The following is a 17,605-nucleotide window of genomic DNA, read 5'->3' as shown; positions in this document are numbered from 1 at the left end:
CATCTAGTGCAGCAGTGGCTGTGCAGCAGCATTTAAGACTCGAAAGATCATATACCTGGTAACTGCAATGCAGACAGACACTAAGACAAAAATCATGGGAGTTTGCAAGGCATTTCAAAAATACATTCCTAGATTTTAAAAACTGGACAACGGATACAGAATTGTTGTATCACTATATTGTTACATCTGAAACTAATATAACACTGTACATTAACTATACTGGAAATAAAAACAGCTGGACATGTAACATAATCGTCCTTATATAATCAAGTTTTTTTTTTCCTTTAATTTGGGTAGGGTTTGCTCAACCTTACCAGTGAATGAAGAATTAGTCCTATGTCCAGTAATTTTCAAGGATACAGGTCTTGGGAATATTATGTATTTAGTAAAGGAAAACTGTGTCCATCAATAATCTAGGACCTTGATCCAGAAGAGGGGAAAGAAAATAGCCAAGAGGATAAAGATGAAAGCCAAGGAGATATGCATATGTAGAAGAACATGGTAATCAGTGGATTCTTGTTCCAGTGGTGTTGGTGGGAAACAGCCTACTTCATGCAGTCATCAGCTTGCTCCAAAGATCTAGGGCTAGCTGTCCATTCTCATGGTACATCTACCTCTAGATATTTTCCAGAGTCTTTAACATGCCCCTCATGATCTGGCCACATCTCTGAGCTCATCTCCTAGTTCTCTTTCCCTTCTTCACTCTTTCTCTGGCTACACTGGCCTTGCTGTTCTGCAAACAAGTTAATCTTGTTCCTGCCTGAGAGCCATTGTACTTATTGTTCCTTTTCTGCCAAATGATATTCTCCCCAATATTTGCCTTGCTGACTCCCACAATCCACTCAAGTCACATGTCATCTCCTTAGAAAAACTTTCCCTTGTCATCCAATTTAAAGTCCTCTGTCATTCTTGATTCTTTTACCCTGCTTAAATTTTTTTCATAGCACTCTTCACTCCCTGTATTTGTTTCATATTTATCTGTTTATTATATGCCCTCTTGAATGTACGTACCATTCCAGAAGGCAGAAGACTTTTCTGTTTTGTTCACTGATGTGTTTTCAGGACCTAGTACACTATCTGGCATAAAAAGTGCTCGATAATTACTTGCTGATCGAATGAATAAATAACCTCACACGTACCATAAAACTAGTTGCAGTCGTATTGTATTTGCAGTCGGGGTGTCTGGGTGGCTCAGTCGGTTAAGCGTCCAGTCCAACTCTTGATCTCAGCGCAGGTCTTGATCTCTGGGTTGTGAGTTCAAGCCCTGCATTGGGCTCCCTGCTGGGTGTGGAGCCTACTTAAAAACAACAACAGCAACAAACTATTTGCAGTCCTCAAATGACTCCTTTTTTTTTGCATATGCGATTTTTCCTCTGCTTAGAATAACTTCTCACACAATTCCTCACAACTGATTCCCTCACAATTCCTAATCATCCTTTAAGACTTTTATGTGTCACTGCCCCTGAGAAACCTTCATTGATCCCTCCAGGAAGAACTAGATGTCCTTTTTTCCTGTTCTTATAGTACTCTATGTATATCTCTATCACATTACTTAATACATTCTGTTAATATTTTGTCTAAGTGACCTCTGTATCCTGGGAATCTAGCAGAGTGCTTTGCCCATAGTGAATTCTGAATAAATGTTGAATGATTTTATTTATTGAGTGACAACATTTATTGTATGTCAAACATTGTATTAGTTTTTTATGTACATTATTTTAATCCTGATAAGAAATCTTTAAAATAGGTACTATTATCCCTGTTTTATATATGAGGAAACTGAATAATTTGTCCAGAGTTTTGAACCTAAGTGTGTCTAACTCCAAATCCAGTTCTTCCCCCATTGCCTTAAATGAATTACTAAATCTCCTTCATGTTATTGATATATCAACCAAAACTCAATATCCTAATTTTAACATTAACATTAACGTTATTTTAGTTCATTTGTTCTTATTTTAGTTCAGTGTTGCATGTTCTAATATGTTTGTACTTGATTCAGCCTCTTTAGATTACAAAGAATGGACCCCAGATATCTTAATAGCTCAGGTATCGTATTTTTATTCTGCTCCATAATTAACGGTTTTTGATGATGATTCAGGGTCAAGGTTTGGTTAATCTTCCTTTTTAAGGGAAGGATGAAACTTAAAAACTACACATCATTTTTCAACAGGTATATAAGGTCCAAATACATTGTAAGTCATATTGAAATTATAAAATTAATATACCCAAAAGAAAAGAAAATGTGGCAGGAATAAGTTAAAGAAAGTAAGAGAGCATCTTATATATGAGAGAACCTGGAGGTCACCCTGATTATTTCATTTTTCAGCATGCTAAGAGAAGCAGTGGATATTAAAGGCCATATGAAACTTTTTTATTTTTATTTTTTTAAAGATTTTATTTATTTATTTGAGAGAGAGAGAATGAGAGACAGAGAGCACGAGCGGGAAGAGGGTCAGAGGGAGAAGCAGACCTCCCGCTGAGCAGGGAGCCCGATGTGGGACTCGATCCCGGGACTCCAGGATCATGACCTGAGCTGAAGGCAGTCGCTTAACCAACTGAGCCACCCAGGCGCCCTGAAACTTTTTTTTTTATAAGAAGCACCACAAAGTCTTCTTTTTTTTTTAATGTTTTATTTATTTATTCATGAAAGTCAGAGAGAGAGAGGCAGAGGCAGAGGGAGAAGCAGGCTCCCCGCCTAGCAGGGAGCCCAATGCGGGACTCGATCCCAGGACCCTGGATCATGACCTGAGCTGAAGGCAGATGCTTAACCATCTGAGCCACCCAGGCGCCCTTTTTTTTTTTTTAAATTTTTAATTTATTTATTTGATAGAGAGAAAGATCACAAGTAGGCAGAGGGGCAGGCAGAGGGAGAGGGAGAAGCAGACTCCCTGCCGAGCAGGGAGCCCGATGCGGGGCTCGATCCCAGGACCCAGGGATCATGAGCTGAGCCGAAGGCAGACGCTTAACCGACTGAGCCACCCAGGCGCCCGCCATATGAAACTTTTATGAAATTTTTAAAAGTACATAAAATAGTATCATGAGAAACTTAAGTGGTGAGAGCTCAAACTAACGTCAGACAGACCTGAGATCTATTCCTAGTTCCCCCACCTAATAGCTGAGCAAATTTAAGCAAGTTACTTAACTTTTCCTAAGCCTCAATCTCTTCACCAGCAAAATGAAGATAAGTGTATTAGGCAGGGTAGCTAATTATTGTAAAATACAGCATCATAATTTCAGAGGCATAATTTAATAAAACAAGTAAAATCCAACACAGGTGTTCCTCACCATGCTTGGGATGACATTTCTGCAAGGATTAATTTGGGGCCCCAGCCTTCTTGAGTTTGGTGGTTTTGACCTCCTCTAAATTCTCTGAAGTTTTCATTCAGCTGATAAGTGTGGAAAGAAAGAGAATATGGAGCATGTGTAGGATGTTCTAGAGGTTTTGTGGGCCAAACCTTAAATGGCTTTCATCATTTCTATTCACATTCCACTGGACAGAAATCAGTCACATGACCCCGAGTAATTACAAAGGAGGCTGGGAAATACAAGGTGTTAGGTGTGGAGTAAAGAAAACAGACTTTGGTGAACACAAAGTTGTCTCTGCCACTTAAGGTCATGAGGTTTTTTTAGGGTTTAACTGAGATAATGCATGTAATGTGCTTAGCACAGGGTATGTCACCAACAAAGTTATATGTTTCTATTCTTATCACAAGTATGTATGCTGGGACTGTGAATAAGGGTCTCACAGTTGGAAGTAGAGTATTTGCTTGGAGGTTCTACTAAGAGAACTCAGATACATTCAAAGAAAAATCCTGACCTTTTAAAGGTTATGATCTTTAATTCATTTGGCAGCATCAGAAAAGATATAAACAGAAAGGTAAGGGAGGAAGGGGATGCCAAGGTGTTCATATCAGCTTAGCTAACAGAATGTCAGAATATTATAATTTAAATAACCCTAATTTCCAAGAAGAGTGGGAATAGGGTAAACTGGTAGATTATTTGGCTTTGGGAATGAGTTTAAGTGAAGTAGTAAGGGGTAAAAATTATGGTTAGTTCTGTCTTCCAAATTATTTTTCTCTCTTACTATCTTAAAGTTTAGACATCCTCAAGATTCTTCATGTGCAGTAAGTTTTCTTCACCCCACTTATTTCTCCTCTGTTGCCATTTAAAATATTGCAAGCTCTGAGAATAGAGACCATGTTTGTCTTACACACTATTGTATCTTTGCATTTAGCAATACCTAGCATAGAGTATGCAGGCAAGAAGAATTTGTTGAATAAATGTCATCTGTATTGGTAGTTGCTTCAAGTCTTGCTGAAAGGGTCTAGGTAAAGTAATGGAAAGGCAAGTTTTTAAATCTTGCTTATGCCACTATAGTATCTGTGGGATTCTGGGCTTCTAAGACTTTAACTTTTTTTTTTTTTTTTAAACAATAGAGAAAAATTATATAAGCACTTAACTCCTAAAACTTGTTTTTTCCCTTATATTAAATGGTACAATACTTTTTTACAGTAATGAGAATTAAATGAAAAATTTACAAGTGTTCCAAACACATGAAAGGCACTAAAAAATGGTTTTTTTCCCCCTGGACACCAACCTCTCTACAGCATATTTTGTAATTTGAGAGCCTAGGAAATATCAAGTGCTATTCAAAATTTTCCTTCTGTTTTTGTTTCTATTCATTTGTAACTAAAGCACATAGGCTTTTAAGTTGGTGATCACAGTAAAGAGCTTATTAGTTCCCAAAGGACTAATGAATTCATTGTTATAACAGTATTCAGCACCTAGAACAGTGCTTGACACACAGCGGGTATTCAATACATATATTTTTGTGAATGAATTAATAAAACACTGAAATAAGGATGATCCTCCAAATGGATAATTACGGAATGTACATGCTGTAAGTATGAAAAAGTGGGCAGGTTTCATCCAATGAGAGGTTTGGAGTAGTGTTTCCAAATGGGTGACTTTTAAGTGTTTTCATTCATTCATTCATTCAACTAGCATTATACTGTGTGCCTACTATGGATCAGCCACAATATTAACAAGAAGATATCTCTGTGCCTCATGCTAGCACAATAAAATAATTACAAAAATAATTAGTAGGAGGATGTATAAGATACTACATGAGTAACAGAAATAAACCACTGACTACTTACGAGGGTGTGAAACAGCATGGCATACCCAGTAGTGTGACACTGGCAGGAGTGCATGTAGAGGACTGGAGAGAGATAAGGCTCAACAAACTATACTTAGGTAGGGGCTAGATCATGAAAGGCTTTATATGCCAAACTAAGAGTCCTAAATTTTATCCTCTATAGTAGTGCATGGGGTGCTACTGAAGGGTTTTAATGCAAAGAAAAGATAAACACATTTTAGGTTCAGAAAGATCTGGATTGGAGAGTTGAGGTACGGGAGACAGAGAAATCAGCTAAGAAGTTATTAGAACAGTCTACATGGGGAAGAGATCATAAATCATAAAGGCTAGAACTAAGGCAATAGATGTGGTGTTAGAAAGAAAATGGGTTTGAGGGATATAACTAGATTAGGTGAGGTAAGAGAAATAAGAGAGAAGGAGGGCTAAGAATGAGTTACGGTTTTCTGACTTGGACTTCTGGGCAGGTGGTTAAGGCCATTCCTGGAATAAGGAACAAAGAAGAAGATCCACATGGATTAGGGATACGGAATGGGCCAGGACAAGAGAAGTCATTTTTGGCCATAGTGAACCTGAAGCATCTGTGGGACAAGTAAAGATATTTCTTGAACAGACCAAGGAAAGTAGAACACACAGAAAACTTAAGTATATAGGACAGGGCAGGCCGGTCAGTAATTCCTATCCTTAGAATACGTCCCCATCATCTTCTAAATTTCTTCATATCTTTCAGTTCACCAATGTACATAAACCTCTATAATGATCACTGATTACTTATTTAGAAACTTGTAAAATGCATCCTTGAAAAAAGTACAGTGATATTATCCTATAATGTCATTCATAGTAGTGCAGAAAATACAAGTTTCCTGCTGTGTACTTAGGAATAACTTATACATTTTTCCTAAGGTTGAAATATTTAGCTATTGGCAGCTAAATGCCATGCTCATGTTGACTTACTTCAGCAGGAGGATTATTAGTGCAGACACTCAGGCCAGTTGGTAATTCACACAGTGGAACCCATAAAAGGGTAGCAAGGATGGCATACATGTCTTGACGATTGGGTAACTGTACTGCACAATGGACATGGGGCAGCAAACTGGGCACCAAACTGCAGGTGGACTGCAGATGCACTGAAGGAAGTCATTAACATTTTGTGAAATTTGGGACTGGCTTGACAAAGATGAAGCCTGCTGGTTTAAGACTGTATGTTCTTGGCAAACCATGGTGCTGCAGAATTTCACCAGCCATAGTGAAACAAGGTGGGGAAGGGAATGGGAGGAGACCACAAAATCTGTGATACGATACATAAAATGTTAACTATTAGCATTGCATCTTCTGAGAGTCACCAGATTGAAGCACGAATTTTGGATTTGGCTGGCAGATGGTGTACACAGACTTTTGGAGTATGTTAGCATTTCATTTGAAACTAGCAAGATTACGTAGGACTATCACGGTAATTTAACATTCACAGTTTTTTTTTTTTAAGATTTTTAATTAATTTGACAGAGAGAGAGATAGCAAGAGCAGGAACACAAGCAGGGGGAGTGGGAGAGGGAGAAGCAGGCTTCCCGCCGAGCAGGGAGCCCCATGTGGGGCCCATCCCAGGACCCTGGGATCATGACCTGAGCTGAAGGCAGATGCTTAACGACGGAGCCACCCAGACGCCCCAACATTCACAGAGATTTTAAAATTTATCCCTAAACCTGAGTTAAATGTGAGGCCCTAATTACATTTACAAAGGCTCTGTTAAAGATATGGATCTCATTGAACAGATTCACAGGATATAGTAATTCCTCTAAAATGTGTACAAGTCAGTGTCAGTGTCTCCTTTCCCTGAAAATCTGGTTAGCCAAGAGAAAAAGGGCCAAAGGGAAGAAAAACTAAACCCGGGAAGATGGCAGGTAGTGATGTCTCAATTCTTTGAATGGGACTTCTCCATTTACCAGCCTTCTCACTTCCTTCTATGGTCTGGACCTTTAATCACCTCGGCAGTCAGCCTTGTAGGGTCAAGCTAATCTCTGTTGACATCATCCTACTACTTCCCTTTTCAAATTCCAGTGAAGTTATGTGTTTCCTGTCCTATTTGACACCCTAGGGAAAGAATAGGGGCCGGTTAATACCTAAATTTAGTCCAGCAGCAACGTGTCTGAGTTTTCAGAGGAGAGATAAACGAAAACAGGTGACATTTCCAAGCCTTTCAAGAAAATGGGGGAAAAAAAAACAAAACAGAACCCAACCCTTCTGGGGTAAGTAAGCAGGGATAGCTTCAACAGTTCCACAGTAGGGAGAGGCCTGCTGGCCAGGCTCAGAAAATGGGCCGACTTAAGCGTTTTCCTTTTCCTCAAAGCTAGGAGGACGGCTTGGCGGGGGGGCCCTCAACACAATCTTGACTCAGCCACTAAAGTCCGGGGAGCCGGAGCCCTGACAGCCCCTTCCTCACGCCAAGCTGTAAAGGCGGCTGCACCTCCTCTTTGTCAAGCCGTTGGTTTCTACCACAGGCACGAGGAGACCCTTCGGCTGGGAAACGGGAGAGCCAGACGCCACTCCCTAGCCCGCCCCCGGCGCGCCGCACTCGCCGCCCTTCCCCCGCCCCACCTCCCCTCTGTGACCCCCGCGTCCCGCCTCGGGCGACCTGTTGGCAGGGAGCGTCACGTGACGCGGCCGGCCGCGCACTGCCCCAGGGCGGGCCTCCTGTTGCGCCCGCCGGGCGGGTTCCATCACGTAACGCGCGGGCGCCGCCCCGCTCTTCCCTCGCAGAGCGAGGGAGGGCGGGCGTCGAAGAGGAAAGGGAAGGGAAAAGGGGCGGGAGAAGGAGACGGAGGGGCGGCGCCTGAGTCACGTGACCCGGGACAGCCCGGAAAGCTCCGAGGAGGAGCCTGGCGCCGCCATTTTCCTGCAGCTGCCTGTCCCTCTTGCCCTGCCCGGCTCCAGCTGACCAGGGAAGGGGTGGGCTGAGCTGAGGCGGGGGCAGGGGAGTGCCCGATACCGTGCCTGACCCCGCGGGTGACACGAGCCTGTTCTTTCCGGGCTGGGTGGCAGCGCGCGGCCCTGAGCCCCGCCCCAGGCCGGCAGGCGGACAAGGAGCCGGTGGGGGTAGGGGGTGCGGTGGGGGGGGGTGGGGGTCCTCCGGCGCTTGGGGGTCCCAGTCCCCGCTGGCTGCCGAGCGGGAGGGGTGGCGGAGGAGTCGCAGAGATGTCCGGACAGAGCTTGACGGACCGAATCACCGCCGCCCAGCACAGTGTCACCGGCTCCGCCGTATCCAAGACAGTATGCAAGGCCACGACCCACGAGATCATGGGGCCCAAGAAAAAGCACCTGGACTGTGAGTGAAGCCGACCGCGGCCCGTCCCCGCGACCCGCGTTCTTCTCCCCTTCTCTTTTCTTACCCCTTCAGCTGCCTCTTCCTTCCCTGCGTCTTGTCTGGCACGGCGGGTCCTGTGCTGCTCCGAGGTGTGTGCTTTTTGCTTCCATCATACCTGCCTTCACGGCTTCCGTTCCCTGTCTAAAAATCCCTCTTAAGCCACTCCCCCCCCCCCCCCCGGGTACCTAGGGGACCCTCGCTTTCCTGCCCGATGCGCCACGAAACCCCATCACACCGGACCAACTTGCCTCTCCACCTAGCTTCTCACCTCCCTGCCGCCTCTGTCTGCTGCAGCCTTCTGCTCTTTCATCCCACCCATCCCGTGCTGCCTAGTCGCCCTCTCCTGAGCGTTTCTCCGCTTGTTCCCGGTCTCACCGCCCCATTGTTTCCCCATTAGCCTTCGGGTTCCGTAAACGCCCGGTTCCGTGGACCTAGATCCCTATTGCTCCGCAGTCCTTAAGGCTGCCTCCCTTGAAGTGATTTCCAGTTCCTTTGCTCCACTAGCCTCTTCTGTCCATTCCCTTTTCGGGTTTCTCTTCCAGCTCTCCTCTTCCATTTGGGTTATATTTCTTGGCCTCTGTAGCTTCAGTTAGGTTCCTTCGTCTCATTTTGTGTCATATACATCACACTCAATATCCGACTCTTATCCCAGATTACTTTCTTTGTGGGAGTGAAAGTAAAGGTATTCCGTTTGGTGTAGGGAACGCTTTGTGGGAAGTTGGGATTTTTAATTGCTTTTGGTGGAATTTAATCATTATGTTTTCATGCTTTTTAGAGAAGTTGTGAATGTCAGCCCCCCCCCCCCCCGGTGTTTCTTTTTCTAATGGGGATCTGGAAAAGGATTGGCTGAGAGTGGTATCATTTCCTGGAACTGTTAACCCTGGTAGTTTGAATTTAGAAGGTTGAGTATGAAGTGTAGATTATTGGAATAAAAAATGGATTAATATCAAACCTACAAATAACATACATCTTTTTAAAAATGCTAAAAAGGTGATTGATGATACTTGAGTTTGGACTCCTTTTTAATTTATGCTGGTTATCTCGGGGGACCAGCTTCTCTTATCCGGCATTATATTACTCCATTCACTAACTTACATACAATTACTATAGCTAACTCCTCCCAACTTTTTCCAAACCTGGAAGCCACTTGTAATATCCTCATTTTTCTTTACCTGGAGGTACAAAGCTCAGTGGATTACTCAAGCTTTGACTCAGTGGAGTGACCTAAAACTTTTCAGGAAAAAAAAAAAAACAGGGAAATAGGCACAATAATTTCCTTTTTAAAATGGTAACTGGACACATTAGCCTGACTGACTTTTATTCTCATGAAAGTCACTTTGCTTTACTGTTTGAAGCAAGAGTGAGCATGTCCTGAAAGGGAATTCACTGACAGGAGTCCTGTTTTCCTTTCTCATTTGGACTTCGGCTGTAAGGTCTGCACTTAAAAAAAAAAAAATGTACAAAATGTGAATTCTTCCAGGATACTTTGCTCATGAAGTGCTGTTAGAACAAGTTATTGCTACAGACAAACGTATTATTCATTGTGACTTGTTCATTCACTGTGGAAAAGTTAAAAAAAAAAAAAAATCATTACTGCTTGGTTCTCTTAAGCACTGGTCATGCAGGCTGCTTTTAACTATCAGTCCTTGTCTGTTTAGAAAATGCAGAATATATTTAAATGGTGACACTTTTATACATGGAAAATTCTTTAAATTGAATTGTGAAGCCATACGTGGTTTTTTTATTATCTAATATTTGGAGTAGACAGTTTTACTGTTTACTGCCCTTCAAGTGAGTACTTGGCTTGCTGTAGCCAATCTTATGGTTTGACCTAACACTGTTAATTCTTGTGTTTTATTTTTCTTTTGGATGATGGGGGGTAGGTGAAAAAACTACTTGTTACTGTAAGAACTATTTTCCTCTTCCTCAAATTTATCAAAATGATAAATTAGAACAAAAATATGTATAGCTTTTTAAAGTCTTTATAAAGGTTTTTGCATTATTTCAAATGTAGCAGTTCTTTTAACACATTGCCAAGAAGGGTAGAAAATAGGCTAGATATGGCTAGGAGGGTGGTCTTTGCTTGTGGTTTTGTTAGTGCTAGCCTTTTTCTCTTGTAGTAACAGCTACTGCAGATGCCAAATGGGATTAGGTTTGGAGGGTAAACTCATCTCTACCACTGCTGTTGTGTTTATAAGCTCCCACTTTAGAACTTGAATATTCCTGGTAATGTGTGATTTTTTTTTAAGTTGCCACTACTCTAGTTCTTTTCAGTGAGGTTTTAAAATACTCTTTTCCTTATATTGTTTTAAATGCCCTTGTAACAAGTTTTCAGTAATGACGTAAATTAAGTAAAGTCTGGCCAATCAGTGGTTTTTCTAAACACCTTCCTCCCCCACACACTTTAACATGCTTCCAGAAAATTAAAAAGGCTTTCACAGACAGTTCTGTGTCTTGACATCATGAACTTCAGGCTTTAGTGTAGAGATGATTTTTCCTCTTTTAGGAATTTTTCTTTCTCGTGAGGGCTTGGTTCTGTTGCACCTTTTAATATCTTGAATGACTGTTGCCTAATTAGTTGAACTTAGTGAAAGCAATTTCATTTTTTAAATGTTAGTCTATAACAAAAATATGCCTAGGACTGTTTTTTTTCCTATGGCACTGTGGAGGTTGTTTCTGTGTACTTCACCAAGGTGTTTCCATATTAGGAAGTGATTATTATAATCTATGAATTATGGCTTAATTCATACTACATTATATACTTTAAGAAAGATCTTTTGCTTTACTTCTAGGTGTCCTTAGATAATAGTGTTAACTAGGGTCCCTAGTGTGAACAGTTGTCCAACTTGAAACGTGAAAATAAACATGATTTGCATTTAGTTTCAGGCCTCTAATGGTCATAATCAAGGTAGGAGAATAGCAACCCTTAAATTGGAAGGACTTGAATTTGCCAGGCACTTATTAACCATTATCTGATTTACTCCTCTCATGGCTATGGGAGAGGCAAGCCATATGCTTAGGAAGTAGTTTCTAATTCCATTTAAAGAGGATATAGAATGCTTCAAACATCCGTAATTATTAAAGTATAAACAAAACACAATTTTTATTTTTTATTTATTTTTTAAGAGAGGGGTGGAAGAGGGGCAGAGGGTGAGGAAGAGAGAATCTTAAGCAAGCTCCACGGCCAGCGAAGAGCCCAACAAGGGGCTTGATCCCACGACCCTGATACCGTGACCTGAGCAGAAATCAGGAGTCTGGGCGCTTAACTGACTGAGTCACCAGGTGCCCCAAAACACAGTTCTTTAAATTTATAAATTCTTAATTTAAAAACCATTCTTATCTGACTTCCTAACCTTTCGTCTTATTTTGTTTTTTGATATGAATACTTAATTTTCTTTTTTCTATGTTTGTTTAATTTACTGTCCTTGGGCATTTACATTGTAGCATGTTGCACTGAAATACAATATTTATGTTAATGGTAATAATGGCTTCACTTTTTTATCCGTATTTTTTCTCACGTAATTTCCAGGGATACTTATTCCATCTACTGCCTTAGATCTTGACAACAAATAAAGATCTTGTTCTTACTAAGCACCCATTATAAGTGTATCTCTGTTGTAGATACAGTGTGGGATTTGTATGTTGTGTGCTGGATCTATACCCTGCCTAAAATTGTGGAAACAGTTTTTTTAAAAGTAAGAATTTGTGAATGTATTGAGTATGTAGAAGGTGGAATTTGTATTTGGATTAGTGCTTTGTATAACCATTGAAAATGTATGTAAAATATCAAAAAGTGCCTGAAATAATTACCTTTTTAATCAAATGTATTGGTTTGTGACTTCCATTGGGTGCTTAGTTCGCATATTGTTGAGAAGGTATCTGGTAACTGGGATCTGATTTGCAAGAAGATGCCTGTGAGGAAGATGCTAAGCGGGAAATCTGCCCCAAGATGTGTCTTGTCGAAATAAAGTAACTGAGGCTTTCCAAATGGATCTTGTTTTAAAGAGGCAGTTGTTTTGTGGTTAATGTATGGACTTACTATTCTTCTAAGTATTAATCATATGATTTATATTTTCCCTTTTCATTATTTCACCTATTCTGTCCCTTACTATTTAGTCTTTAATAGTTCTGAAATACAGAAAGTGGTAATGGAGTCAAATATGTCAAATGCCTGAGGTATGTAGTAGAACTACACAAGTGTAATTTTTTTCCTCCTTGATATATATAGTTATGTTTCTGAATTGTATGTATTTTAAAAGAGAAACTCAGAAGAGAATTTGATATATAACCATTTTGGTAGCTGTCTTATTCATAATTAGCAAATTAATTCTAAAATACCTTTAAAAAGTACTTAGGCTTCACTAGTGGACTTGTTATTTTTAAAAACTCTTAATATTAGACTCTAGGCATCTATTTTTTATCCTTATAGCAAGGCTTTTTATTTATGTTTACTGTATATTTTATATATCTGGATAATTTTTAAAGGTGTTTTCGAATTTAGAGTGGCAGATGAGAAGTAACACTTCATAAGAGGTGACTAGGCTTTTGTTTTCCTCATTTGATCTGTGAAACACTTGTATGAAATATTTAATTAGATGTTTTAAAAGTACATTAATAGTTAAAAAGTAATCTATTTTAATTAATTACCAGAATTGCATTATTTTAAATAAAATTGTTTATTTTGACCCTGATTATCATTTAGAATATTTGATGTAAAAGTTTACCATGATGGATAGAAGAGTGCTTCTCTTCCATTTTTTTTATTTCCAAAATGCTTAGTTTCATGATTTCCCCTTTAAAATCAAAGATGTAAGAAAAATAAACTTAAAGGCTTCTTGGCAAGAGGTTAGAGCCCTACCAAGAAGAAATAGGGTTAGATTTTCAAAGTACAGCCTTCGTATTTGCTCTTCCTGTTCTTTTGGTGGCTGAAGTGGCATTTCCGTTACTTTGTGTTCTGTCTCAGTATGTTCCCTGTTAAACTGCTTTATACATTTCTCTAGAGAATTGAAATTCTTGTGTATATGGTTCTTTTAATGGAGAAACATTTCCGGGTAGTCAGATTTTACTAATGATGTTCCTTTAGAAGAGAATTCTGATGAACCTAAACTTTTGTATTAATATGGTCAGAGTTATAATTTGCCAGGTTATCGGAATACAGTATTAAGGATTTTTCAAGTTATACTAGAATGTGGTGGCAGTACAGCAACGCATGTTCTTTGTATTTATGCATTGATTTTATGTTTATTTAACTAATATTTATTTGTGTTTACTTTGTGCTGGGCACCCACTGTACTAAACACTTTACTTCTATTAACTTTATTCCTTTCAACAACTTTGTGAGCAGGGTTTTATTATTCTCACTATTTTACTGAAGAACAAGCTAAGGCACTGAGAAGTTCAGTAACTTGCTCAAGGTCATAACCAGAAAGAGGAGAACTGGGATTTGAACTCTGGTAGTCTAGCATCAGGTTTGTGTTTTCATCTCATTGTGACGTTTTATGTAATGCTTTTCTGTTCCAGGGAATGAATAAACCATATATATTTATTCATGGCAGTGGTTCTTAAACGTGTGTCGTCTTGGCACTTCTGGGAGTTCGTTCCTAAGACGCCTTCAGCTTATTTGTGAGGTCAAAACTATATTCGTATAACTAAGACATTATTTGCCTTTTTCATTTTTGTTCTTTCATGAGTGTTCAGTAGAGTTTTTCAGGGGCTATGTGATGATGTATGATACTGCAACAAGATTGAATGTAATACCAGATATGATAAGCCAACAGTTTTCTATTAAACCAGATAGTAAAAAGTTTTGCAAAAAGGTAAAACAATACCACTGTTCTAAATTTTACTTTTGGAAAATATAGTTACTTTTCATGAAAAATGTTAGGATGGAATGAGATTTATTATTTTAAAAAGAATTAATAGATGATTTTTAAATTCTCAGTTTTAATTCCTAACACAGTAAATACCGATTGAGAAAACCCACATAAGCAAAACCTTATCGGGGTCCTCAATTTTTAAGATTGGAAAGGTTCTGAGACTAGAAAATGTAACCCTAAGGAGGGAGTGTATATTAGAGAGGAGAAAAGGATACTCAGGAAGTAGATTTAAGAGGTCCTTTAAACTGAGTAATTTGGTAGGTAATAGTGACCCAATCTTTGGAGGACTTTGAGCAAAAGATGTGGCATAATCCTTTATGTTACACTGTTAAGTAGATTGGAAGGAAGTGCAGTGTGACTTGGAAAGGAGACCGGTGGGAGCAAAAAGACTTTTAACAGTAATACCTAATTCTTTTCCTAAAAGGCCTTAATAAAGTTCGTTATTAATTGGGACTCCTGGCCCATTTTTCCTCACCTTTTTTTTTTTTTTTTTAAACATCTTAGCTATTCCTTTTCAGCCAAGCACTTTAGTTACCAGTTGTGCCAAAGTAAGTTCTTGACCCCCAGACTATTACCAGTTGCACATACCATTCTTTGGACACAAAATAGCTTCTTCTCTGTCAAAACAGATACCTCCCTTCTTTTAAATGTTGTAAAAACTAACTTGCTTTCCTTAACACTCACAGTTAAAGTAACCTCTTTTCCTAAAGACATTACTGAATAACTCCCCCTGATCCTGTCATTCCAACCTTATTATCACCATTTACAGTTTATAATTTTATTTAAACTATAGTTAGTATCATGCTTTTATATGTTTTGGGTTCACCCGTGTTTTCTCTGTAGAATAGGAACTGTACTTTTCTGTACTGTTGTATATCTCTTCTCGAAGTACCTAATCAGTGACCCTGTGGGTGCTCAGTAAATATTGGATGATTACACATCTCCCTTCACAGCTCAGGCTATTCCATGAACAATTTTGGGACACAGTATAGAGATCTCTTCCAGTAAACATTGAATAATATTTTTATGGTGATTTTCTTAGTTGCAGTGAGTGGTAATTACTTGGTTTCAAAATTAAATGTAGGGGCGCCTGGGTGGCTCAGTTGTTAAGCATCTGCCTTCGGCTCAGGTCATGAACCCAGGGTCCTGGGATGGAGTCCCGCATGGGGCTCCCTGCTTGGCGGGAAGCCTGCTTCTCCCTCTCCTCCCCCTGCTTGTGTTCCCTCTCTCGCTGTCCCTCTCTCTGTCAAATAAATAAAATCTTTTAAAAAAAAAATTAAATGTAAAAGTTAATCGGTAGCATTGATAAAAAATGTAAAAAATTGCTATGTGTTTCATGGAACCCAGCAGGTACTAAGAGGGTTAGTTTTCTTGAAACAGTAGGTGATATTTTCAAAATATTGTCCCAGAAAAAAAAAAAATGGAGGTTGCATTTGTTCAGTTTGAAAACTGTATTGAGGCATGTTTTTGAGGATATGTTCTTGAAAGTAGAAGTTAATTTAAAGAATTAAACAGGGGACCAGAAATAGATTTGAAATGTTTATCAGAGTTGCTTTCTCATACAACTCCAGAAGGTGGTGATCACATTGTAGTGTATGTGCAGGGGGCCTCCAGAGTACTAACTGTATGGCAGACTCATTTTAGATGTAAGGAAGGATAAAGTATACCTAATAATGTCAAAATGCAAAAGGAAAGAAATGATTGTTTTAGAATGAATCTTTATGAGATATGAGGCAACCGTTGGAGAGGAGTAGTGATGGTTGTGATAGTAGGACCGCTAAATCTTGGCCATAAGTTGATTGTAGGGGCAAGTGGGGATTGCTGAAAGTTTTCTCTGAACACTTAGAATTCTGGCAGTAATTTCCAAAATGGTGCTGATATTTGTAGTCATAAACTTACTACTTGAAAGCATCCTAGGGGCTCTAATCTTACTCAAGGGACACTTCTTCCAAGTCGTGGTTGAAGCAGCTAGCACTGCTTTCCAAATTTCTTCTCTCACTAAAGATTATAGGCATACCACTGTACAAGTGACTTCATATTTCTACTTAATGTACATGTTTCTACTGGTTATAGATCTCTTCATTTGACTATATGCTCTGAACAAGGGTTGTGGTATGTGTATGTGATGTTAAAAATTTTATGTGTTGTAATAGAGTCAGTTATCTTGTGGATGCATAAATACGGATGCACTATATTTTAAATACATCTAATGTGTGAAAATCTTACTGTAATTCAAGTATATGCCAAAAATTTAGTAGCAGGATGGTATTCACATCATTCACGCAGGGTTGGCAAACCCCTCTTTTTTAAGAAAAAGATTTTATTTATTGATTTATTAGAGAGCAGGCACAACTGGGTGTGCACATGGACAGGGAGAGGAGCAGAAGGGGAGGGAGAGGGAGGAGAAAGAATCTCACACAGACTCCAGGCATCCCACAACCCTGAGATCATGACCTGAGCTGAAACTGAAGAGTCAAATGCCTAATCCACTGAGCCACCCAGGTGCCCCAGCAGACCTTTTTGATGTCCTGGAAACAGTTTGCAGAAATCTGATTCATGTAGGATACTGAATAATTTGAAATATTGTTTAATCCAAATCTAATGTGAGAAAGGGGGTTAGGCCAAGTGATTTTTTTTTTGCAATTTTTACATTGAGAGGTAATTCATACAACATAAAATTCATTTTAAAGTATACAAATCAGTGGTTTTTAGTATATTCACAGTGTTGTGTGCAACCATCACCACTATCTAATTCCAGAACATTTTCCATTGCCCTCAAAAGAAATCACATTATCTGTTAGCAATAACTTCCATTTTTTTCCCCTACCCTCATTCTCTGGCAACCATTAATCTATTTTCTGTCTATGGATTTTCCTCTTCTGGACATTTCATGTTAATGGAATCATGCATATGTGGCCTTTTATGTCTGACATCTTTCCCTTAGCTTAATGTTTTCAAGGTTTATTTATGTTGTAGCATATAACAGTACTTCATTCTTTTTCATAACCTAATAATATTCCCTTGTGTAGATATGCCACATTCTATTTATCCATTCATCCATTGATGGACCTTTGGGTTGGTTACCACTTAATACTGCTATGAACATTTCCTGTATAAGTGTTTGTGTGAACATGTGTTTTTAGTTCTCTTGAGAATTGCTGGGTCATACAGTTAATTATATTAAACTTTTTGACAAATGACCAGACCTTTTTCCAC

General features: G+C 39.4%; 1 protein-coding gene across 16 annotated transcripts in view; it reads left to right on the top strand.

The window, feature by feature from the left end:
• Positions 1-8,025: 8,025 nt before the first annotated feature.
• PICALM (phosphatidylinositol binding clathrin assembly protein) overlaps positions 8,026-17,605 on the top strand; it is a 100,156-nt gene continuing 90,576 nt past the window's right edge. For 8 of the 16 annotated variants that reach the window (XM_036082181.2, XM_036082179.2, XM_036082184.2 and 5 more), the window contains exon 1: positions 8,027-8,474. In XM_036082181.2, the coding sequence (XP_035938074.1) occupies positions 8,345-8,474 (130 nt within the window). In that variant the 5' untranslated portion in view covers positions 8,027-8,344. Of the gene's footprint in view, positions 8,475-17,605 lie in introns of all 16 variants that reach the window. The other 8 variants (XM_036082177.2, XM_036082168.2, XM_036082176.2 and 5 more) reach the window with 3 other exon arrangements.

Source organism: Halichoerus grypus, chromosome 11 (assembly GCF_964656455.1).
Source record: "Halichoerus grypus chromosome 11, mHalGry1.hap1.1, whole genome shotgun sequence".
NCBI lineage: Eukaryota > Metazoa > Chordata > Mammalia > Carnivora > Phocidae > Halichoerus > Halichoerus grypus.
The sequence above is the reverse complement of the archived record's forward strand: the minus strand, read 5'-3'. Positions and strand labels throughout refer to the sequence as shown.